General features: G+C 45.6%; 1 protein-coding gene across 7 annotated transcripts in view; it reads left to right on the forward strand.

Moving 5' to 3' along the window:
• lrrc49 (leucine rich repeat containing 49) overlaps positions 1-24,109 on the forward strand; it is a 423,652-nt gene that overhangs the window by 292,370 nt on the left and 107,173 nt on the right. For 6 of the 7 annotated variants that reach the window (XR_015074388.1, XM_085972505.1, XM_085972501.1 and 3 more), the window contains 2 exons: positions 3,453-3,634; positions 10,551-10,640. Coding sequence is in view for 6 of the 7 variants with exons in the window: in XM_085972505.1 (XP_085828631.1) it covers positions 3,453-3,634; positions 10,551-10,640 (272 nt within the window). In the remaining variant the exon portion in view is untranslated. The remainder of the gene's footprint in view (positions 1-3,452; positions 3,635-10,550; positions 10,641-24,109) is intronic. The other variant, XM_085972503.1, reaches the window with a different exon arrangement.

A 24,109-nucleotide genomic window follows, 5' to 3' on the forward strand; every position in this document is an offset into this window, starting at 1 on the left:
CCAGCCTGCCTTCACACATGAAACGTCAGTTATCTGCAGCAGCAAGTGAGTATTCCCGGTTTGTTCAGTGTACCCTATTCATACTTCACATAACTGATAGGGAGACGGAATTTCTTGTAATGTTATGCTGACATCAAGCTGTGTGGCCAGGTGACTAGTAATAGAGCGCTTCTAAGGGATCTGGAACAGCTGATGGGATGGATTAAGGGATGGCAGATGGATTAATGTGGAGAAATGTAGGCTCATGTGCAATGGAACAGGAAGCAGGAAGCATATACATGAAAGTATATCCATTAACAAATGTGAAAATGGGTGTGATTTGTGAATATTTCTGAAAGTATCCAGTCAATGTGAAGCTGCTATAAGCAATTCTAATCATGTACTGGGATACATCATAAGGTTATTTGACTGTCAAAGCAGGTTATTCTAACATTATACAGATCACTGGTGAGGCCATATTTGGAATAGTGTGTGCAACTTGAGGCACCTTCAAAAGGATATTAATGCAATGCAGCGAGTTCACAGAAGAACATTGAAGGTGATTCTGGGACTCAACTCAATGTTAGGGAAGAGAGCCTCGCAAAGTTGAACTTCTGACCATTTGAGAAAAGAAGATTGAGAAGTGATGTGACCTAGATTTAAAATACTGCGAGAGGTGTAAGCAAGCTATTCAACTTGGCTCTTGAGCACAGAACTAGAGAAACAAGTATCACATTAACAAGCCTTAAACACGAATTAAGATTAGAAGGAATGTCTTTCCCACAATGTCATGGATATGTGGAGTAAACCCCCAGCAAAAGCACTAATATTGTGTTGATTCCAACTTCAATTTGGACAAAACCTGTCACTTAAATTTAACCCCAACTCTAGCTGGTGGATCCAGATGAAATAATGTGCTCAGACTGCAGCTTTAATACAGATGGGATGATAATGAGATTGTCTGAGTGCTGTGATACTTTCTAACTTTATCGAAATTATACCAAAAAATGACAAAGTACAAAACACACAGGGCCACACAGAAGGCTGGGTCTCCTGAGACACAGCCTCAGCTTCAGAACTGCTCAGATTTGTTGTGGTTTGGACAGAAGTTTAGTCACCACTCTCCAGAAATGAGATCCTATCACATTTCAAAAGCCTCCTTTTCCTCAGATCTTCAGCAGTATAGATGAGAATTTATACCCCCTCTATTTAGTCTAGCAGGAGAAACACAAAATCTGTTCAGGACTGTTGAGGATTTTGGCTCAGAGGAAACACTGTCAGTGGCCCCGATATTTACGGGGAGGGGGCGGGGCATTAAAATCCCCTCGCAGTGTGTCTATCCAAGAATTTTAATAAAATTGATGTGCTCTTTAATCAGTTCTAGAAAATACTTTTTGGGGGGGAAAGTAGCCAAATTAGGGGGGATTCTTCCAAAATTTATTGAACAATACCAACCTAACTTGAACACATGCACATTATCCAGGGGATGGTAGTGTACTGATTACATTACTGGACTAGTAGTCCAAAGGCCTGGACTAATCAGCTAACGTGAATTCATATCCCACCATGGCAGTTTGAGAATTCAGTTAAAAATATCTGGAAATAACAGGCTGGTTTCAGTAAAAGTGACTATGAAGCTTCAGGTTGTTGTAAACCCAAATGTCCTTTAGGCAAGGAATCTGCTGTTCTTACCTGGTCTAGCATATATGTGGTTGACTCTTAACTGCCCTCTGAAGTGGCCTAGCAAGCCACTCAGTTATATCAAACTTTCTCAGGTAACGAGGGAGGGGCAGCAAATGCCAGCCTTGCGATGAACACCCACATCCTGTGTATACATTTTTTTTTTAAGTGCTAATCGTATAAATAATAAGCAAGAAGAATGATATTGCCCTCTGATCTATGTTTGAGACCACATTTATTCCTGCCAACCTCCATTTTCCTGTAAGAATGATTTATTCCCTCTCTGGAATAGGGGCTGTGTTCCTCTAAGGTTTCATCCAATCATTTCCGGGCCCCTAATGCTGCTGTCAAACCTAGAGGTTGTCTGTTCGATATTCCCAGTCAGGTAAATAACAGAGAATCCTAAAGCAGCCTGCTTGCCAACTCCACGTCAGTTTAAACCAGCTAGCTATTCCCCTATTGTCTGGAAAACACCAACTTGATTGTGGACTTAGTTGATATGGCCAGGAATTCCTGGGAGCAGAGAAGCCCAGAGATTCAACCAGTTGAAAGCTTTTTAAATTCTATCCCAGACCTGCTATGCATCTATAAAAGAATTGTTTTGAGATATGTTCTGCATGACCATGACTTGTGTGTTACTTGTTTCGATGGAGTCTTGAGCAGTAAGAGTCAAGTGAAGTTCAAAAAGGTCAGGAGTAGTTTGTAATGTAATGTTAGCCAGAGTGCTTGGGACATATGTAATTAATTTATTGTTTATTGTATTGTGTTTTAGTTTTAATTTACTTTTACTTGCATCATTTTAGGTGTTCAATACTAGTTTAAACTTTGGCTCCAAATTTGCACTACAGCTTTTCCAGCAGTTACTCTGAGATTGCGGCCACTGGTGCCCTCCAGCATTGACCCCACCGGACGTTAGTCTTGAGGATCAAGAGATGAATGGGGTGCAGAAGTCCAGGAGAGTGTGGAGTTTAGCCTCAGCAAAAGTGCAGCCTTGAAATTGGCCTAAAATTATGCTTGAGGGGTTAAATCATTGTTATAAGAAAACATTTAGATTAGTATGGGGGGATAGCTGAAGCCCATGAAGAATGGCACCTGTGCAATGTAAGAGGTTCTGAATGCATCATGTATCCAAGATGACTACATGTTCGGGAAATAGCTCCTAAAGTCAGTGTTTGAGCTCAAGGTTTCTGTATTGGAAAACTGGGGATCACTCAGTCACATATGGAAAACTGGAGTTCCTAGAATGCACATTCCAGGATATGGCCATTCGCAGGCAGAGCGAATTAGTGAGGAAGGGAAGTGGGTAACTATCCATGAGGGAGTGCTGCACTGTCAGAGATACCATCTTTCGGATGAGACGTTAAACCGAGGGCCTGTCTGCTCCCTCGTGGTTGTAAAGGATACCATGGCATAATTCGAAGAAGAGCAAGGGCGTTTTCCTGGTGTCCTGGCCAGCATTAATCCCTCAACCAACATCAATAAAACAGATGATCTGGTAATTTATCTCGTTGCTGTTTGTGGGAGCTTGCTGTGTGCAAATTGGCTGGCAAATTTTCTTACATTACAACAGTGACTACACTTCAAACAGTATTTAATTGGCTGTAAAGCACCTTTCTGAGGTCAGTCATAACAGATGGACTCCTGTGCTATAGGGTTCTTCCACAGAAGAGAATGGGTTTGATTATCAACAAAAACAAGTGGTATAGGTTTTTCTTTACAATGTTCTTTCGTTCGTATCATCATTGTGGCCTGAAAAATGTTTTCCTAAATATATTTCTTGTTTTTTTTTGCAGGAGAAGCGGCGTTTGGCTATCAGTAATGCTGCCAGACAGTGGGAGATCCAGCAGACAATTGCCATCATCAAGGATGCCCAGCAAGCACAAGTGAAACCTCTCCACACAGCCAATGACATCAGTATTCATAAGCCATGTCACATCAATGAGCGTGAACATGAACTATGGCCTAATGAGTCAAGGTACATGTTTTTTTGATTGAGAAACTTTGATGAAGGGCCAGTACCTATAGTGCAGGACATCAGTGAGACGGAGAAAAGGTGAGTGGAAGAGAAGATGACATAAATTAACAAGTATTGATTAGGTGACTCCAAGCTTTGTAGAGTGTGGGACAAGAATGAGTTAGTGTAGGAGACAGTGTGATGAGTCCTATGTCTACACCCAGTGTGTTTTAGGTATCTGCTTTACACTTTCTTTGTAACACTTACATTTACAACTATACCTCTTCAACTCTACAAGTCTTCAATAAGTCTTCCAAAGCTTTGGTTAAATACAAAGCGTTCTAAGCTTCTCCGATTCAACAAAACTTACCTAGGAACAGGAGTAGGCCATTCAGCCCCTCAAGCCTATTCTGCCATTCATAAGATCTTGGCTGATTTGTGAAAAGCTTTGATTCAGTTGCTGTTTTTTATTTCCTACTTCAGGTCTTATTTTTTCTGTTTTTAGTGTGGGTTTATTCTGTTTTTTTGGTTTTGATAGTTATGTTTTCCAGGATTCAGTGTTTAATTTTTCCAGTTTCATTGTTCATTTTTCCTAAGTTTAGCCTGGAAAACCAGCAAGCCTGTTCATACAGTATTCTATTCAAACATAGAAGCACCTATAATTTTCCTGCTTTGAATAATCATAGTTAAACCAGCAAATAACATGGCAGACTAATGAGGGATAGAGCAATTGAGTGTTATTGGAGAGCAAATTATGTGATTTCAAGTAACAAGCAGGCACTGACTTATTTCCCAGGAAGAAAGGTGTCATTAGGTGCTGTGTGGTCAGGCGTATCACTGAAGCAATGAGGAAAGGGTTTCAGGGTCAGATATAGAAAGAATTCTGATTTTACTTTTGGAGGAGTGGGGTATGTCGCCAGCACCTCTTCAGGAAAGAAGGGAAAAGTACGTCCCCAGGATCTGTTACTTACGAACATAGGAACAGGAGGAGACCACTCAGCCCTTCGAGCCTGTTCCGCAATTCAATTAGATCATGGCTGATCTGTATCCCAACTCCAGTTACCCGCCTTTGCTCCATATCCCTTGATACTCCTACCTAACAAAATTCTATCGATGTTAATATTGAAAATTTCAATTGACCCTTAGCATCCACAGCCTTTTGGGGGGGGAGTTCCAGATTTCCACTACCCTTTGTGTGAAAAAGTGCTTCCTGATTTCACTCCTAAATGGCCTAGTGGTAATTTTATATATGCCCTCATTCTGGATTCTCCCACCAGAGGAAATAGTTTCTCTGTATCTGCCCTATTGAATCCATTAATCATTTTAAATACCTCAATTGATCAGCCCGCAAAGGAATACAAGCCAGGTTTATGCATCCTGTCCTCATAATATAAGCTCTGGTATCATTCTGTTGAATCTGCGCTGTACCCGTTCCAAGGGCAGTATATCTTTCCTGAGGTGCTGTGCCCAAAAATGAAGTTTTGCAGTATTGCAATACTCCAGATGGGGACTGACCAAGGCTCTGTACCACTAAAGCATCACTTCCTCACTTTTGAATTTCAACCCCTTGAGATAAAGGCTAACATTCCAATAGCCGTTTTGATTACTTTTTGTACCTGTGCAGTAGCTTTTAGTGATTTGTGTGCCTAGACACCTAAATCCCTTTGTTCTCTATTGCACCTAGTCTCTCAGTATTAAACATTGTTCTGATCTGTCTTTCTCAGATCCTTGGATATACCACTTTCTGGTGGAGAAATTCGGTACCTTTACGCCTCCCGCGAAATTCAGCGGGAGTTTTGTGGGGGCGGTATGGCGTTGCGCCCTGATCTCCTACACCTGGAGATCATGACGTCATCGCCATGCGCATTGCCCCGGTTGTGCCCCGGACCCGAACTTCAGTTTTGCCCCCTGTAGCATCGCCGGGCGACAACACCGGCAGCTGCAGGAGGCATTCATCGGGAGGCCGCGCATTCCAGAGGCGATACTTAAAGGTGAGGTGGCCGAGGTAGGGAAAAAAATAATCAAGTGCTCGTATTCTGTTTTTTTTGGTGCATTTTTCCCCCAGCGCTCGACCAGCCTGGCACTCTGCTGTAGTGCATCGGGCTGACCGGGCCGGATCATGGCTGCCGTTGGGGACCAGGTAAGTTGCTTTCCCTTGCAGAGCCTGCAGCGATGACCTTTTCCTTTAAGGGAGGAAAGGAGTCTTCCAACGCGGCAGCGCTGCACGGCCCATTGAGCAGCACTGTACATCTACCACCCCGCCTACTGCCTGTTGCGCTCCAGGAAGGAAGTGGAGTGCTTGATTTAGCGCTCCACTTCCTTCATAAGAACATAAGAAATAGGAGCAGGAATAGGCCACTTGGCCCCTCGAGCCTGCTCCGCCATTCAATAAGATCATGGCTGATCTAGGGCTCAAAGCCACTTCCCTGCCCGCTCCCCATAACCCTTCACTCCCTTATCTTGCAAAAATCTGTCTATCTCCACTTTAAATGTATTTAATGACCCAGCCTCCACGGCTCTCTGGGGCAGAGAATTCCACAAATTTACGACCCTCTGAGAGAATAAGTTCCTCCTCATCTCGGTTCTAAAAGGGCGACCCTTTATTCTAAAACTGTGCCCCCAAGTTCTAGATTTCCCCACGAGGGGAAACATCCTCTCTGCGTCTACCTTGTCGAGCCCCCTCAGTATCTTATATGTTTCAATAAGATCACCTCTCATTCTTCTAAATTCTAGTGAGTATAGGCCCAGCCTGCTCAACCTTTCCTCATAAGTCAACCCCCTGCCAAAGTGGATAACCTCGCACTTTCCCACGTTATGCTCCATCTGCCAAATGTTTGTCCACTCACCTTGCCTGTCTATATCCCTTCCTGGAGTGCAAAACCGAATCTTTTTAAAGTTGAGAAACATTAGCGCCTGGCGCTAATTTTTTTCAACTTTTAAAAATTAGTGCCCCAAATGGGATTATAATGAATTTCTCTCCATCTATTTCTTCAAGGCATTGATATGTATGATGAAAAGCTGAGGCCCCAGTACAGATCCCTGGGTAGCACCACTTGTCACATCCCGCCAATCAGAGAACGAACCCTTTACCCCTACTATCTGTCTCCTACCTCCCAACCAATAATCGATGCACGTCACAAGGTTTCCTCCAATTCCATGCGCTCTCATTTTTGCTAATAACCTCTTGTGTGGAACCTTATCAAATGCCTTCTTGAAGTCCACACAGACAACATCCATAGACACTCTCCAGTCCACCATGCTAGTGACTTCCTCAAAAAATTCATTGGATTAGTCAGGCATTCATAAATCCAAGCTGAACCTCTTTGGTCAACTGATACTTGTCCAAGAGCTCAGTCACTCTGGGCCGGATTTTACTTACCGAGACAAGTTGGGGGCGGGACTGCTGCCTTCCGGGTTCTAGTCCCGCCCCCAGCGACTTCTGACAAACTGACGCTATTTTGCTCTGATTGGCCTTGTTAAGCCCGCCCTGTGGGCTTGACGTCAGTTGATAACGCTTCATCTGCCGGTTTTCTTAAAGGCATGGACTGGACCAGCCACATAAATACTGTGGCAACAAGAGCAGGTCAGAGGCTAGGTATTCTGCGGCAAGTGTCTCACCTCCTGACTCCCCAAAGCCTTTCCACCATCTGCAAGGCACAAGTAAGGAGTGTGATGGAATACTCTCCACTTGCCTGGAGGAGTGCAGCTCCAACAGCACTAAGAAGCTTGACACCATCCAGGACAAAGCAGCTCACTTGATTGGCACCCCATCCACCATCTTAAACATTCACTCCCTCCACCACCGGCGCACTGTGGCTGCAGTGTGTACCATCTACAAGATGCACTGCAGCAACTCGCCAAGGCTTCTTCAGCAGCACCTCCCAAACCCGCGACCTCTTCCACCTAGAAGGACAAGGGCAGCAGGTGCATGGGAACACCACCACCTCCAAGTTCCCCTCCAAGTCACACACCATCCTGACTTAGAAGTATATCGCCGATCCTTCATCGTCGCTGGGTCAAAATCCTGGAACTCCCTACCTAACAGCACTGTGGGAGTACCTTCACCACACGGACTGCAGTGGTTCAAGAAGACGGTTCACCACCACCTTCTCGAGGGCAACTAGGGATGGGCAATAAATGCCGGCCTTGCCAGCGACGCCCAGATCCCATAAGCGAATAAAAAAAAATATGCACCACACTTGTTTGACAGATGATTTGACAGTGTTTGACAGCATTGAGGTGCTGTCAAACACTGACAGTCACTGTCCAAAGATGAGCCCTTGCACCCAGGCTCTCCAATTACTCTCTCCTTAGGATAAAACAGTTGGCAGCTGCAGCTGAGATTGCAGAAGCCATCTGTCACTTCTCCCAATGAGATGAGGCTACACAAACACTTCACAGCTTGTCACCTGCAGAAACATCTAACCACATTAAAAATGACTTCCCCAACATTTCCTTACCTCTGATACAAACCATTGTCTCATTGCATCCTTCACATCACTTCTGCAGCTGTCATCCAAACACCAACATAACAACAGACCCACAGCATGCCTCACTTACCCTGGCGGGGTTCCCCGACATCAGGTAACCCGCAGTAGAAGTCTAAAAATTGGAAAAAGCCTCTTAACTGCCTGTTAACAGGCAGTTAAGTGGCTATAATCCGCTGCCTGCCACTAGGAGTCGGGCCCCTGCGCAAATTGGGGTCCCAACTCCCGGGAAGATTGGTTGGAGGGGGGTTGGGAGCGGGTTCGGGACCCGCTCCCATTCTTTTTGACTTTCCCAGCAGTCCTGCCTCCAAACCCACCTCGCTGGTAAAATCCAGCCATGTCTCTGCTGTTAAATTCCAGTAAACTGACAGGTCTGTAATTACCTAGGGCTGGATTTTGTCAATGGGAAGCTTTTGGAGGTGGGACTGCTGCTTGCCAGCTTTCAATCCTGCCTCCATCAGCTTCTGGCCAACCAGCAAGATTTTCCCCTGATTGACCTTGTTAAGCCTGCCCAGCGGGCTCAGCAGGCCAATTAGGGGGAAGTCACTGACGGAGCACGTCAGCGTATGACATGCCATCTGTCAAGATTTCTTGAAAGAAGAAATGTCAGCATTTGACAGCTCTGTGAAGCTGTTAAACACTGACATTCTGTGTAGTTTGATGAGTCCTTGAGTTCAGGACTCATCGAACCTTTCAACTTTGCAGAAATCACCTGGCTGTTGGTTCGGAGGATCCAACAGCTAGTCTGTGAAATCTACAATGAAGATGTCAGGACTCCGGCTCCACAGCGGCTGAAGGCTGTAGGCAGAAACAAAGGTAAGTGAACATTTTATAACACTTAACACTCACCTTACATACTTACTACTCCATACTTGCACCCATCACTCACCTCTACATCTCACTTCCAGACCCTGCAGACCTCCTTCTCGTCTCCTACACCCTGGCGGGGTTCTCCGAGGTCGGGAAGCCTGCACTTTGGTGCTAAAAATAGGGATAATCCTTTTTTCTGCCTGTTAACGACCTGTTTTAATCCCTTTCCCGCCTCGAGGAAACAGGACCCAGGGCAGGACGGCTTCCCGCCTCCTGGCAAGTGGGCACGGAGGAGGGATGGGGGTGGGTTTGCCAGCCGCCCCCAAATCCTGCAACTTTACCGGCAGTCCCGCCTCCATACCCGCCTCCTCGGGGCTGACAAAATCCAGCCCCTAGTTTCTCTCTCCCGCCTTTCCTACATAATGGAATGATATTTATATTTTTCCAATACAAAGGCACAATTCCTGAATCTACAAAGCTTTGTAAAATAATGACTAATGCACCTGCAATTTCCTCACCTATTTATTTTAATACCCTGGAGTAGAAGCTGTCAGTTCCTGGAGATTTGTCATCTAAAGTCTCATTATTTTCGCCATTGCCATTATTTACATATTAAATCCATTAATTGCTGATATTTTGTCCTCTTCCTGCATTTTGAAAACAGATACAAAGTATTCACTTAACAAGTCTGCCATTTTTTAATTATCCATTAAAGTCTTCCCTGCATCCATCTTTATGGCCCACATTCCCCTATACAACTCTCTTTCTTTTAATATATTTATAAAAACATTTGCTCTTAGCTTTGATATCCCTTGCAAGTTTATTTTCATATTCGCTTTTTGCACCTGCTATTACTTTCTTTGTTTCCCTTTGTTGCTTTTAATCGCTGCAGTCTGCAGGATTTCCACTTTTCCTTGCATTTGAGTAAGCCTATTCGTTTAGTTTTGTTGCCTGTCCCCTGAGTTCTCTGGAGGAGATCCAAAAGCTCTTGCATACCACCATTCACACCATTCCAGGAATAGAGTTTGGAGGATTCCAGGATCACTAGACGATGTGAAATCTGTGACGTATTCTTTGGTATCCAGTCCAGTTTATTCTGGTCCTTTTGTCATTCCAGCAGCCACAAGGGTGAGATTTGTGCTTGTTAAAGTTTCCTCCAGTTACATCTTGTCATGTCCTCAAATAGTTCCGCAAAAGAAATTGTGATTGTTGGATTTTCTTCATTCAGACGCACAGAGAACTGGTTTGTTTTTGATATCATCTGGATCTGGGCAGCCTAGGGGGTACTGCACCTGATGGTGCAGTACTAAAAAAAAGTGGTCAATTCATTGGCCAACCCAAACATCCAGAAGCATCTCTGTTGGGAGCTATAGGAATTAAATAATCTGAATTGATTGTAATCCTGGTAAAGGTTCTGAATGTTTGGGTAATCGTGGTGCAGGAGAACTTAACTTCAGACAGATCTTGAATACGTGGTAGAGTTCATTAGCTGACATGTTCATGGTACATTAAATACCCATTGATAGATTGGACTATTCCTCTAAACAGAACAAATTTTCATTGTTTCTTTACTTTTATGTAACACTACTAATGTTGAAAGTGCTGTGGGCCGGACTGTATTTTATCATATTTCTTTACAGCCAATTGAGTCCTAATAACAGCATCGAAAAGGAAGCAGCAGAAAGCAACAAACAAGACTTCAAAAAATCCGAGAAGCCCAATAACATGAGGTAATGTTTTATTTTCGACATGCGTGGAAGTGACTGTTACTGTCTTCTGGTTGTGTGCTTTGTAAAGGTTGAAGAGTCCCATCTGTGGTTTCTTTTCTGTGTTGGCATTGTTCGTGGTGACTGACAACTAGTCACTGAGATGCATACGTTCAATCTGATTCACTCCAGATGCACAACACACCAACACCCAATGTACAGCCTGAAACGTACGATAAGCGTACTCTCAGCCAGCTTCCCAAACCTAAAAATTGTTCAACTGCCTCAAGATCAGCATATTTGCCATCACAGGGATTCAATTTCTGTCAGCTCATATAACCATGGTTTTATTAATTTCAAGCGGTGTTTTGTTCCCACACTAGAAATAAACATTTTGTTTTAAACTGTCTGTCTGTTTAAATTTGGCCTTCGCTCTAAGTTTCTCACCTATCGATTTGAATTATTTTCTCTGCTCCTTTATGTCTTACTATTTTACACTCATCCTCAGAAGAGCACCTCATACTGCACCAGTGAGACATTTCATTTCCCAGCCACCCTTCCTGTGGCTGAAGTACAATCTGTGGGAAATAATGGGCAGTTTACACTGTGGAATTCTCCCCACCAGGAGCTGGGTGGGGTGAGATCATTTGAACTCATTTTACAAGAGGATTCATACAGCCAGCAAAGCAGGACTTCACCCAGGTTCCAGAGGTGAAAGACAGTGCACTATCCAGCCCCTTCCTCGATACAGCTACAATTAACGCACACACTGAAAGTCCAGGAACCATGAAGTACTCCAATTGTACCTGTGATATTATCTTAGCCTCGCCTTACAGTTGGACACATCAATTCCTCTAGTTACAAACAGAAGCAGACACAAAAATTTTTAACGTTGATCATAATTTATTGTGAGCATTTGCTTTTTATAAGCATGCTAATGATCTGAAGTAACTGTAGCAGAAAGGAAGCAGACATAAAGCCAGGAACAATGAGGCACACAAAATGAAATGGAACGACAGCACGGTGGCATAGTGGTTAGCACTGTTGCCTCACAGCGCCAGGGACCCGGGTTCGAATCCGGCCTCGGGTGACTGTCTGTGTGGAGTTTGCACATTCTCCCCGTGTTTGCGTGGGTTTCCTCCGGGTGCTCCGGTTTCCTCCCACAGTCCAAAGATGTGCGGGTTAGGTTGATTGGCTGTGATAAATTGACCCTTAGTGTTAGGGGGATTAAATACGTGGGGTTACGGGGATAGGGTGGGATATGTGTTGGTGTAGGGGTTACAGGGATCGGGTGGGATATGTGTCGGTGCAGGCTCGATGGGCCGAAATGGCCTCTATCTGCACTGTGTGGTTTCTGTGGTTTCTGTGGACAATTGTTATGAGATGTCCAGACCTTCAACAAAAATCTTCTGGAACCATAATGTGGGTGAGATACTGCAACACAATCGGTTGGTGCAGATTGTGTTTCCATCAATTGCCATCATCATTGGTCACCTCATTTTAAGATATTCTCTGAGATATTTAGTTCAACATGGAGTTACTCTAATTATCTTTGTTCTCTAAGAGATGCTACAGTTTGAACAACTGTTTCCCCGATCACACGTGGAACTCTCACATCACCTCTGTTGCTAAAGCTGGACCTTGGTTTCCTCTTTCCTGTTAAACATTTATTTTCTATGAACAACTCTTAACTTTCCATAATGCTAAAGCCAGTTCAAATCTTGAATATTGCCCTCCCCTCTCTCTGCGCCCTTCCCCTCTCTTCCCCCCCCCCTCCCCTCCCCCTGCAATATCTGGGAAGCTCTTCTAACACCTCTCTTGTAATGTATGTACCTTTAAGGGGGGGAACTACTTTCTACAGCTCATGTATACTGTAGTACCGGCAGTGACCACACCTGTATATAACGCTGAGTAGTAATCTGTTGTTTCAGTTGCAGTTTGAACCACGTTGAGTAAACACCTGTTGAATCGTTCCCTGCAGTCTGTTGTCTGATTATTGAAGGACACAACATTAAGATACACGGACGTAACAGTGGCGACGAGCAAGTTCGAACCTACCTGCAACTCTGCATCACCTCCCAGGGATTCGCTCCTGGAGAACAGTGGAAGAAGGTCGAGTCCAGAAGCACGGGCGTCGACCACGGGCAACCGCCCAGTCATCCAGCGGAGATTTGAGCATCGCAGGGGAGGCTGTCGAGAGCCAGGCTTGGCTTTCCAGTCACGGTGGTCCAGCGAAACGGGCTGGCAACAGGTACTGCGCAGACCCTTCCCGGACAGCAATGGGCTAGAGCCCGACTGAGCGGCACAGAAAAAGGCCGAGCAGCATCGACGGGGGAGAGAGAGAGAGGGCAGAGTGCACAGGGCGCAGCCGGTGTTCAGGACCGAGCGGCGTCAACGGGGGAGAGAGGCGAGAGAGAGCAGAGCGCAGCCGGTGTTCAAGGGCTGAGCAGCGTCAACGGGGGAGAGAGGCGCGCAGGAAAACGCGAGGCGCTGCCATTGCCACGAGGACCGCAGAGAGCGGCGTTGGCAGCAGCGCAGGAGCAGTGCACGAAACCCACAGGGCGTCGCCATTTCCCACGAGGACCGCCGAGGGCGGCATTGGCAGCAGCGCGGGATACGCCATTTTAAGCCAGTCTAACCACACCCAAAAATGCCGAAGAGTGGCAGTATCACAGCATTCGACAATGAAGTCGAAGATTGGACGACATATGTCGAACGCTTAGAAGTATACTGCAAGGCGAATGAAGTGCCAGATGACAAGAAAGCGCTGGTATTGTTGAATTCAATGGGTGCAAAAACGTATGGCTTACTACGAAACCTAGTAACCCCAGAGAAGCCAGTAGAAAAGGATTTTGAAAACATAGTGTCAATCCTACAGGACCACTTAAACCCCACACCGCTGCTGATAGCAGAAAGATTTAAGTTTCACAAAAGGAACCAGCATAAAGATGAAAGTAATGCTGAGTATTTAACGGAACTGCGCAAGCTATCGAAACACTGCCAGTTTGGAACGGGACTAGCAGATACTTTAAGGGACAAGTTTGTGTGTGGGCTTCAAAGTGAAGGAACCCAGAAACGGCTTTTATCTGAAAAGGACCTTACGCTGGAAAAGGCTTTCAGCATTGCGGTATCATATGAAGCAGCAGCACGGGGCGCTGCAGAGATACAACAGAGACTGCAAGAATATGGCACAAACAAAATGTCATATGGAACAGAGAAGTGCTATCGCTGCGGCAGAACAACACACGACCATAATGATTGCTGGTTCAAAGACAAAGTGTGCAGACAGTGTGGAAAAGTAGAACACCAGCAATAAGAAACCGACCAAAGGGAAGTACAAGAAGGTACATAAGATGACGGAGAATAGTTCAGACGAACAAAAGAGTGATAACGACTCCAAAAGCAGGGAACTGAGTTGTCTGAAACTACATAATGTGATCACAACGGAGGATCACCGAACCATTTGGGTCACTCTCAAGATAGCAGGAGTCCAGGTAAAGATGGAATTGGACACAGGATCAGCCCTAACAGTCATAAACCGACGGGACTACGAGCGGCTATTCTCACACATACCCTTGAGAGACACAAAAATTATTTTGAAGACGTACCCGGGGCAAAAAGTCTACCCCAAAGGAAAAATAAGGGTGACCGTTATATATAACGGTAAGGAAACACCAAAACTAGACCTGTATGTATTGCAAGATGGAGGACCACCATTACTGGGACGTGAATGGATCCGGAAAATACAACTGGATTGGCATTCCATACAGGCACTGACTCTGGCTGACAAAAAGGATGACGACGTCACACCTGGGCAACTGTCAAAGATCCTAACTGACGCGAAAGAAGTGTTCCAGCAAGGACTCAGAACACTAAAAGGCATGACAGCGACGATTAAAATTGAAGAAAACGCAAGCCCAAAATTTTTTAAGGCCAGACCTTATGCGATCCGCCCAGCCATCGAAGCAGAGCTGGAGAGTCTGGAACGTTCAGGTGTACTGTCCAAGGTAGACTGGAGCGAGTGGGCTACACCCATCGTCCCTGTGATGAAAAAGTCGTTGAGCAGCACGCCTGGGGAACCAAGGAAGGTTCGCATCTGTGGGGACTTTAAGGTAACAGTGAACCCGGTCCTTCACACCGTACAATATCCACTTCCGCGGATTGAAGATATTTTCGCCTCGCTATCTGGAGGGAAACGCTTCACTAAGATTGATCTGGACCAGGCGTATCTGCAAATGGAGGTAGAAGAAGCATCAAAAAAATACCTCACAATCAACACCCATAAAGGTCTTTACCAATACAACCGGCTGGTATTCGGGGTAGCATCAGCTCCGGCTATTTGGCAGAGGGGCAATGGAACAAGTCCTGCAAGGGATCCCAGGGACCCAGTGTTATTTGGACGACATCCTGGTCACGGGCAAAAATGACAGTGATCACCTTGCCAACCTGGAGCAGGTGCTCACTAGATTGCAGGAATATGGGCTCCGAGCTAACCGCCCCAAATGTGAGTTTTTTAGAAAACAGATCTCGTATTGTGGCCACGTTATCGATAAAGAGGGGTTACATAAGTCCCCAGAGAAGATTGAGGCAGTAGTCAAGGCTCCAGCACCGGAAAATGTGTCACAACTGAGGTCGTTCCTCGGGCTGGTAAACTACTACCATAAGTTCTTGTCAAATTTGTCTACAATACTGCACCCACTGAACACCCTACTGCAAACTGGGGTGCCATGGAAGTGGAGTGACAAATGTAGACGAGCTTTCCAGAAGAGCAAAACACTAATCACATCGAAAGAGGTATTGGCCCATTACAACCCAGCATTACCAATTCGGTTGGCATGTGATGCGTCGCTTTACGGCATTGGAGTGGTGCTGTCGCACAAATTCTTGGACGGCTCAGAGAGGCCAATAGCCTTTGCGTCACGATCACTAACCTCAGCCGAGCGTAACTACACCCAGATTGACAGGGAGGCCCTCAGCCTAGTGTGGGGAGTGAAAACGTTCAATCACTATCTGCACGGGCAGAAATTCACCTTGCTGACTGATCACCAGCCTCTTGTCTCCATTTTTAATCTGAAGAAGGGCGTTCCGGTGATGACTGCGCAACGACTACAAAGATGGTCACTTTTTCTAGGGGCGCACCACTATAAGATTGAATATAAGGGCACGAAACAGCATGGAAATGCTGATGGGCTATCACGCCTGCCACTGCCTACTGCGGAGGAAGCACCAGCAGTGGATCCTGTCGAAATATTCCATTCGACTATAGTTGAATACCTACCGGTAACTAACGCTTGTATCGAGAAGGAAACCCGAAATGACCCGACACTGTCTCGGGTATATGATTTGACGGTGAAGGGATGGCCAGCACATGGCGACTCACTGTTGCCAGCATTCTCGACAAGGAGAGAACAGCTGTCAGTGTGCCGGGGGACCTTGATGTGTGGATCCCGAGTGGTAATTCCACCCAAGCTAAGGGATAGAGTGCTCAATGAGCTTCATGAGGGTCATCTGGGAGGGGTAAAAATGAAAAGCCTAGCCAGGGCTTATGTGTGGTGGCTGGGAATCGATAAACAAATCGAGGACCTGACCAAGAGCTGCTCAGGATGCCAGAAAGTCCAAAATGCACCACCACAGGCCCCTCTACACCCATGGGAGTGGCCCTCATCTCCATGGCAACGGGTGCATATTGATTTTGCTGGTCCATTCATGGACTCAATGTTTTTAATAGCCGTGGATGCGCACTCAAAATGGCCTGAGGTCATCAAAATGTCCTCCACCACCACGGAGAAAACTATTGCAGTCCTACGGACCATTTTTGCCAGGAATGGCTTGCCAGAACAGATTTGCTCCGACAACGGACCACAGTTTGTGTCCGAAGAGTTCCGGAGGTTCTTGAAAAAGAATGGGGTAAGGCATTACACATCCACCCCGTATCATCCAGCCACAAATGGATTGGCTGAGAGGTTCGTACAAACCTTTAAGAAGGCAATAAAGGCTATGTACAATGACAACATTCCGCTGCAGCACAAGGTGGACAATTTCCTGTTCACCTACCGGAATGCGACACATGCAGTCACCAACCAGGCCCCAGCCATGATGTTCTTTAACCGAAGGTTAAGATCTCGCCTGGATTTTCTCAGACCAAACGTATGAAGAGATGTTGAGAGTAAGCAATTCCAGCACATCCATGAGAAGCCAACAAGGAGCTTCAATGTAGGGCAACCAGTCTTGGCCCGTGACTACCGAACAGAAAAATGGCAGCCAGGAACGATATGCACACGGCAGGGCCCACTAATGTACACAGTGGACGTTGGGGAGAGCATCGTGAGACGCCATGCTGACCAGATCCTAGAGTCACAGGAACAAGTCAACCCCATGCCTCGCCCATACGTACCTGGTGATGAACCCGACACACAGGTAGCATCTACCCCAGAAACAGTGGCATTGGAAGCTGATGAACCAACCGACGACAGGGGGCCAGAATCGCCTCCGCACCAAGAGCAAGACACTCGGGAAAGGCGCTATCCAGAAAGGATCAGGAAGCCTCCCCAAAGACTGAATTTATAAATAGACTATTTTCAGCTAATGTTGCATGTTAAAAGTGTTAATTGTAATTAGTTTGATATTTAATTGTTAAATGAGTGTTATGGTACTGTTAATCTAAAAGGGGAGGAATTGTAATGTATGTACCTTTAAGGGGGGGGGAACTACTTTCTACAGCTCATGTATACTGTAGTACCGGCAGTGACCACACCTGCATATAACGCTGAGTAGTAATCTGTTGTTTCAGTTGCAGTTTGAACCACGTTGAGTAAACGCCTGTTGAATCGTTCCCTGCAGTCTGTTGTCTGACTATTGAAGGACACAACATTAAGATACACAGACGTAACTCATGGGCAAGTTACAAAATAAGCTCATCTGATGAATGATCCCTCTAAATGCATTTCCTCTGTGCTGAACGCATCACCCTATTTCTTACTCAATCTCATACTTTCTTTGGACCTCAAAATTATGGAACTCCTTTCTACCTCTGTCTTCTCTGTGACAAAAATGTCTTTGTCAGATTTCTCATTTGATTCTATCTTGTTGGTCACAACACACACAAGTTTGAAAGGCAGTAACTGCTAGCTATTTCTGAAGGTTGTATTCAATACACAATACAGTCTGGCTAATTTTCACACTGGAGAGCAAGGTAGAGACAAGTTTAAGATGAGCCTGGTCTGTATGGTTTAATTGTTCACATTGCATTTTATGGGATTTCTCTAACAGGTCATTCAAATATTTGACACAGTTCAATGAATGAAGCCACTCCATTCATTTCTAACCGCCATTGTAATTGACACTGGGTGTCCTTGGGAGATATACAGTCTTAATGTTCTTTGTTTAAGTATATTGTTGAAGGATTTAATTGATATATTTGTGACTGACTTTATGCCAGTCAACAGTCAGACAATTTGAAACTAGTAGAGAGACTCTAGGGTAAATCAGTCACTGTAGAAGTGTTTCCCACTTAGAAAGTGAGCGAGTGTTTCCAGGATCAGTTTTAAGATGAACCTAGGAGAACCATCGTTTTTATTTTGTCATTTTAAGGAGAAAAGTAAAGTTTTAATTAATGTAAATGCACTTTTTACCGAATACTGTTCCTTTAACAGTTTAGTGTTAACTAAAGTTGTCTGTTGGTTTAATTTGGAATTGATGTGCCTTCAATAACCACAAAACTAGAAGTTATAGACTTTAACAAGTTGGCTTTTAATCACTAAGACCAGAGCTAACATCTCAACACACCGACTGGCTCACAGGAATGAGTCATACAGATCCTGGGATCTGTATGTAAGAGAAGTCAGGGGCGGAGCCAAGACCTGGAACCTTCCAGGTTAGTCAGGAAAGAGGAAGTGAAACTATACACCGTGTGGGGGAGGGTAATATACATGAGTGCAAAACGAATACAGGCAAGACAAACAGATTTAATTACATTCACCCCTTCTTTAGATTTAGTCCATCGGGGTGATGTTTCTTAAAAGTTGGTATAAGTGAGTCTGTCAGGAGGTTTTGCGGTTCTCAGTGATCGGCGCAAAGCCGGTTGGGGTGCCTCTAGGGGAGTGGATTCAGGTTCCTCCGCTGTCCGGGCCTCCGCAGTGTCTTCCAGGTTATCTGCAGTGTCCTCCAGGTTAAAGTTGGGTATTGATACCTCTGGGCGTCCTGTCTCTTTTTGGTGCAGGTCTTCCTCGGGTAGTCTCTCATCGTTCTCTCCACTCCCCGAGGGAGCGAGGTCTTTTATGGAAACAGTGTCCTCTCGCCCGTCAGAGTATTCGATATAGGCGTACTGAGGGTTTGCATGGAGGAGCTGTACCTTTTCCACAAGGGGGTCCGTTTTATAGCCTCTCACGTGCTTCCGCAATAGTACTGTCCCCGGAGACGTCAGCCACGCGGGTAGAGATATGCCCGAGGTGGATTTCCGGGGGAAAACGAACATCTTTTCGTGAGGGGTAGCGTTAGTGGCTGTACATAACAGGGACCTTATGGAGTGGAGCACGTCTGGGAGGACTTCCTGCCAGCGGGAGGTCGGAAGGCCTTTTGACTTTAAGGCTAACGTGACAGCCTTCCAAACAGTAGCATTCTCCCTTTCCACTTGCCCATTACCCCGGCTATCCCCTTTGAGAGCAAGAACTGGCGCAGTTCGTCACTCATAAATGACGTCCCCCTATCGCTGTGTATGTAGTTCGGCATGCCAAACATGCAGAATAGATTACAGAGACACTTGATGACCGTGGCACTGGTCATGTCTGGGCAGGGATTGGCGAAGGGGAAGCGGGAATATTCATCCATGATATTAAGGAAGTATACGTTACGGTCGGCAGAGGGAAGGGGTCCCTTGAAGTCCAGACTTAGGCGCTCGAATGGCCGTGTGGCTTTGATAAGGTGTGCACGGTCAGGCCTGTAGAAACTAGGCTTTCATTCCGCACAGATGCGGCAGGCTCTGGTCATTGCCCTGACCTCCTCGATGGAGTGGGGCAGATTGCGGGACTTTATAAAATGGTATAGTCGGATGACCCCTGGGTGACAGAGGTCGTTGTGGAGACCCTGTAATTTGTCCGTATGAATGCTGGCACTCATTCCCCGCGATAGGGCATCTGGGGGTTCATTAAGGGCTCCCGGCCTGTACATAATATCATAGTCGAACGTGGATAGTTCGATCCTCCACCTGAGTATTTTGTCATTCTTGATTTTCCCCCTTTGTTATTAAACATGAAAGCCACCGACCGCTGGTCGGTGAGCAGGGTGAAACGTTTGCCGGCTAGGTAGTGTCTCCAGTGCCGCACTGCCTCCACTATAGCCTGTGCCTCCTTCTCGACAGAAGAGTGCCTGATTTCAGGTCCCTGAAGGGTTCGGGAGAAGAAGGCCACAGGTCTCCCAGCCTGATTGAGGGTCGCAGCTAAGGCAAAGTCTGACGCATCGCTTTCGACTTGAAAGGGAATGCTTTCGTCCACTGCACACAGTGCAGCCCTTTCAATGTCCTGTTTGATACTGGTGAAAACCTCCCGAGCTTCAGCTGATAGTGGGAAGGACGTCGATTTAATGAGGGGTCGGGCCTTATCAGAGTAATTGGGCACCCATTGGGCATAATACGAAAAAAATCCCAGGCACCTTTTTAAAGCTTTGGGATTGTGTGGCAGGGGCAGTTCCTTTAGGGGGCGTAATCGGTCAGGGTCCGGTCCAATTACCCCATCTTCCACCACACAGCCGAGGATACAGAGACGGGTTGTGTTGAAGACACATTTGTCTTCGTTGTAGGTTAGATTCAGCTTTAGGGCAGTTTTTAAAAATCTCGCAAGATTTAGATCGTGGTCTTGCTGGTTGTGCCCGCAGATAGTGACATTGTCCAGATAGGGGTAGGTAGCTTGTAGTTTATTCTCGTCAACCATGCGGTCCATCTCACGTTGGAAGACCGAGACCCCATTTGTTACCCCGAAGGGCACTCTGCGAAAATGGTAGAGGCGTCCGTTCACCTCAAAGGCGGTGTATGGGCAGTCCTCCGTTCTAATGGGGAGCTGGTGATATGCGGATTTGAGGTCGATAGTCGAGAAGACTCGGTATTGCGCAATCTGGTCGACCATTTCTGATATGCGGGGTAAAGGGTAGGCGTCCAGCTGGGTATAAATATTAACAGTCTGGCTGTAGTCAATTACCATCCGTTTCTTTTCGCTATTTTTAACTATGACTACTTGGGCACGCCACGGACTGGTACTGCATTCAATAATGCCTTCCCGCAGGAGTCTGTCCACTTCCGCCTTGATAAAATGTCTGTCTTCCAGACTGTACCGTCTACTTTTGGTCGCTATGGGCCGACAGTTCGGAGCGAGATTAGCGAATAAAGAGGGCGGGCTGATTTTTAAGGTTGATAGGCCACAGACTGTGAGTGGCGGCTGGGACCCGCCATATGCTAGCGTGACACTTTCGTGGTGGCACTGGAAGTCCAGGCCCAAGATTACATTAACACAGAGTTCTGGCATCATGAGGAGTTTAAAATCCTTGTAGTCCGTGCCTTTTACAGTCAGTGTTACCACACAGTAGCCCAAAATGTCCAAAGTGTGGGGCTTAGCAGCCATAGCAATTCTGCTCCGTGTAGGGGTTACCGTTAATGAGTGCCGCCGTACCAGGCTAGGGTGGATAAAACTCTCGGTACTCCCACAGGCAATTAAACGTTTCGTTAAATTCCCGTTTACCTGTATGTCCATCATGGATTTTGTCAACGGGTGTGGCCTGGATTGATCCACCATGATCGAAGCCACTGTTGGGCCCTGGGCGGCCGTTGAGTCGGGAAAAGATGGCGGATCCCAAGATGGCGGCCCGCACGGCACACACGAGGCGGTGACGGAGTTGGAAATCGGATTCCCCCTGCAGACTTTGCTAAAATGCCCCTTTTTCTTACATTTGAAGCATGTAGCGTCCTTCGCTGGGCATCGTTGTCTGGGGTGCTTGGCCTGGCCGCAGAAGTAGCATTTCGGGCCTCGAGACATTGCCGCTGTAGTAGGACTCCTGGGTGAACTTCTGTGTGGGGACTCCGGCGGTGTAGAGCTGGTCTGAGACCTGGATGGGGAAGATGGCTGATTCCAAGATGGCGGCCCGCTCGGCGCGCACGAGGCGGTGAGGGCCGCATGAGCGGAAGAATAAGAGTCAGAGTTTTTCTGGGCACGTCCAGCGATCGCGCAGTGGCCACTGCCTTTTTTAAGTCCAGGACCTCCTTCTCCAGCAGTCTCTACCGGATATAATTCGATTTGAGGCCCGTGATGAAGGAATCGCGGACCAGTTCATCAGAGTACGCGTTGGCCGTCACGGCCTTGCAGTTACAGTCCCGGACCAAGTCCTTTAGGCCCTGTAAGAAATCGTCCATTGATTCCTCAGGTCGCTGCCTGCGTGTAGCCAGCAGATGTCTGGCGTACACTTCGTTTACTGGCCTCCGGTATTGGGCCTTCAGGATGGCCTCCGTGTAAGAGGTGGCGCCCCGGATGAACAAATAAATCCGATGACTAACGCGAGTAGTCAGTAGACTCAGTTTATCTACCTCGCTAGCGGATGAGGCCCTCGCGAAGAGTTCGAAGCATTTGAGCCAGTGTCCAAATTGATTTGATGCTTCAGCAGAATGTGGATCCAAGTCCAGACGCTCTGGTTTTAGGAGTCGATCCATCCTCGTATTCTTTAGTGATTAAAATTGATGTGCCTTCAATAACCACAAAACTAGAAGTTATAGACTTTAACAAGTTGGCTTTTAATCACTAAGATCAGAGCTAACATCTCAACACACCGACTGGCTCACAGGAATGAGTCATACAGATCCTGGGATCTGTATGTAAGAGAAGTCAGGGGCGGAGCCAAGAGGCAAGACCTGGAACCTTCCAGGTTAGTCAGGAAAGAGGAAGTGAAACTATACACAGTGTGGGGGAGGGTAATATACATGAGTGCAAAACGAATACAGGCAAGACAAACAGATGTCATTACAGGAATATAGTGGCAACGTTTCTCTGTTCAAATCCTGATGTCTCATTACATTTGCCTAAATATTGGACAGATAAAGGACCACTCTGGTTGATAGGGGATGTGAGGCCCTCTTAGAGGAGTGGTCGTTGATACTGAACCTATGGACATTTCTAGTGCAAAATCCCAAACCACAAAAGTTACAATCAACAGGTTTCTAAAACCCATGCTCGGCTTAATCTAACCTGTACTTAAAAGATTTACCTTGTCTTATCTCATCTTTTCCCAACTTGATGGCAATCTATGCTTTGGTACTTCACTAACAATTCTTAGTTTTACATTGTTTTTATTTTATTGATCAGTCCTGTGTTTCAGTTATTTTTGATCAATTTCTGGAACCATACAATTGACAATTTATATTTGTTGATTTTGAGATTTGAACCTAAGTTTCATGATTACCAAGTGCAAATCCTGTGCAAGAATGTGTTATCTTTATAAATTTGATGTAATAAATGCATATTTCCATAACTCTGCGTTAGTTCTTCATGGAGCCTCTCAGAATTGTCCAGCATTTGACCTGTGATAATGTGAGGTAATGTTTTATTGGCCTGTAATGTTTACTACACTTTTTCCTATGTGAAACAATTATATTTTTAAAGATTGGAATGTTTCTAATGCAGTCTGTTTCTATATTACAACCATGAATCTGTATAGGAACTTTGAACTGCCTTTCTATAAATATCTACAAGTTCAGCAAAGTTTATATGCAAATTAGTATATTCATGCTATTTAATAAAAGATCACCAACTTTAATGTGATGATCTACATTCCATGAGTAATTTTAGGGATTCAAGTAAATACAGGGGAGTGTTGGGGAATGAATCTTAATGGGTGAGTTTATGGCAGAGATTGCTCCCAGTTTGAGGTGAGTGAGAGCAGCCCAGCAAATCCAACAAAGCCTGAATAAGTTTCAAATTTGAATCTCATTAGGGAAAATATTACCAGCATTCTTGGACAAATGTGACTGTGTGTGCCAACCAATTGAAGATACAGTGGTGTAACGCACACTGCAATAAAAATGAACATTGAATTAATTACAGCCTCACATCTGGGTTCAATATTGTTATAGGTAATTTATGGGGCTGTTATTAATAGAGAAGAGTAAACTGCTCTGTCATTTCATGCTCATTAATTCAGCCGCTTGCTACCCTCCCGTCCTCTAGAAAAAGTTTGTACACCTCTGGCTATAAATGGATTTTATAAATTTTATTTATGAGAACTACAACAGTATTATTTGCCAAAAATGCATTCATTTTGTTAAATATATATCAATATGGTAATCAAAACTGATTTAACATAAATCAGTACTTTGCGATCAATTTATGAAACCCTGCAGTACCTAACTCCCTGTGGTGCATTGTATTAAATTTCATTCTCAAACTCTATCCAGTATATAACCATTACAAGCTGTGCTGGGAGTGAAGGTGAAGTAACTTTCTAGTGGTCTATTTCTAGAGGTC

This window comes from Somniosus microcephalus, chromosome 32 (genome assembly GCF_052327205.1).
Source record: "Somniosus microcephalus isolate GS21.2 chromosome 32, FLI_Smic_1.0, whole genome shotgun sequence".
Lineage (NCBI taxonomy): Eukaryota > Metazoa > Chordata > Chondrichthyes > Squaliformes > Somniosidae > Somniosus > Somniosus microcephalus.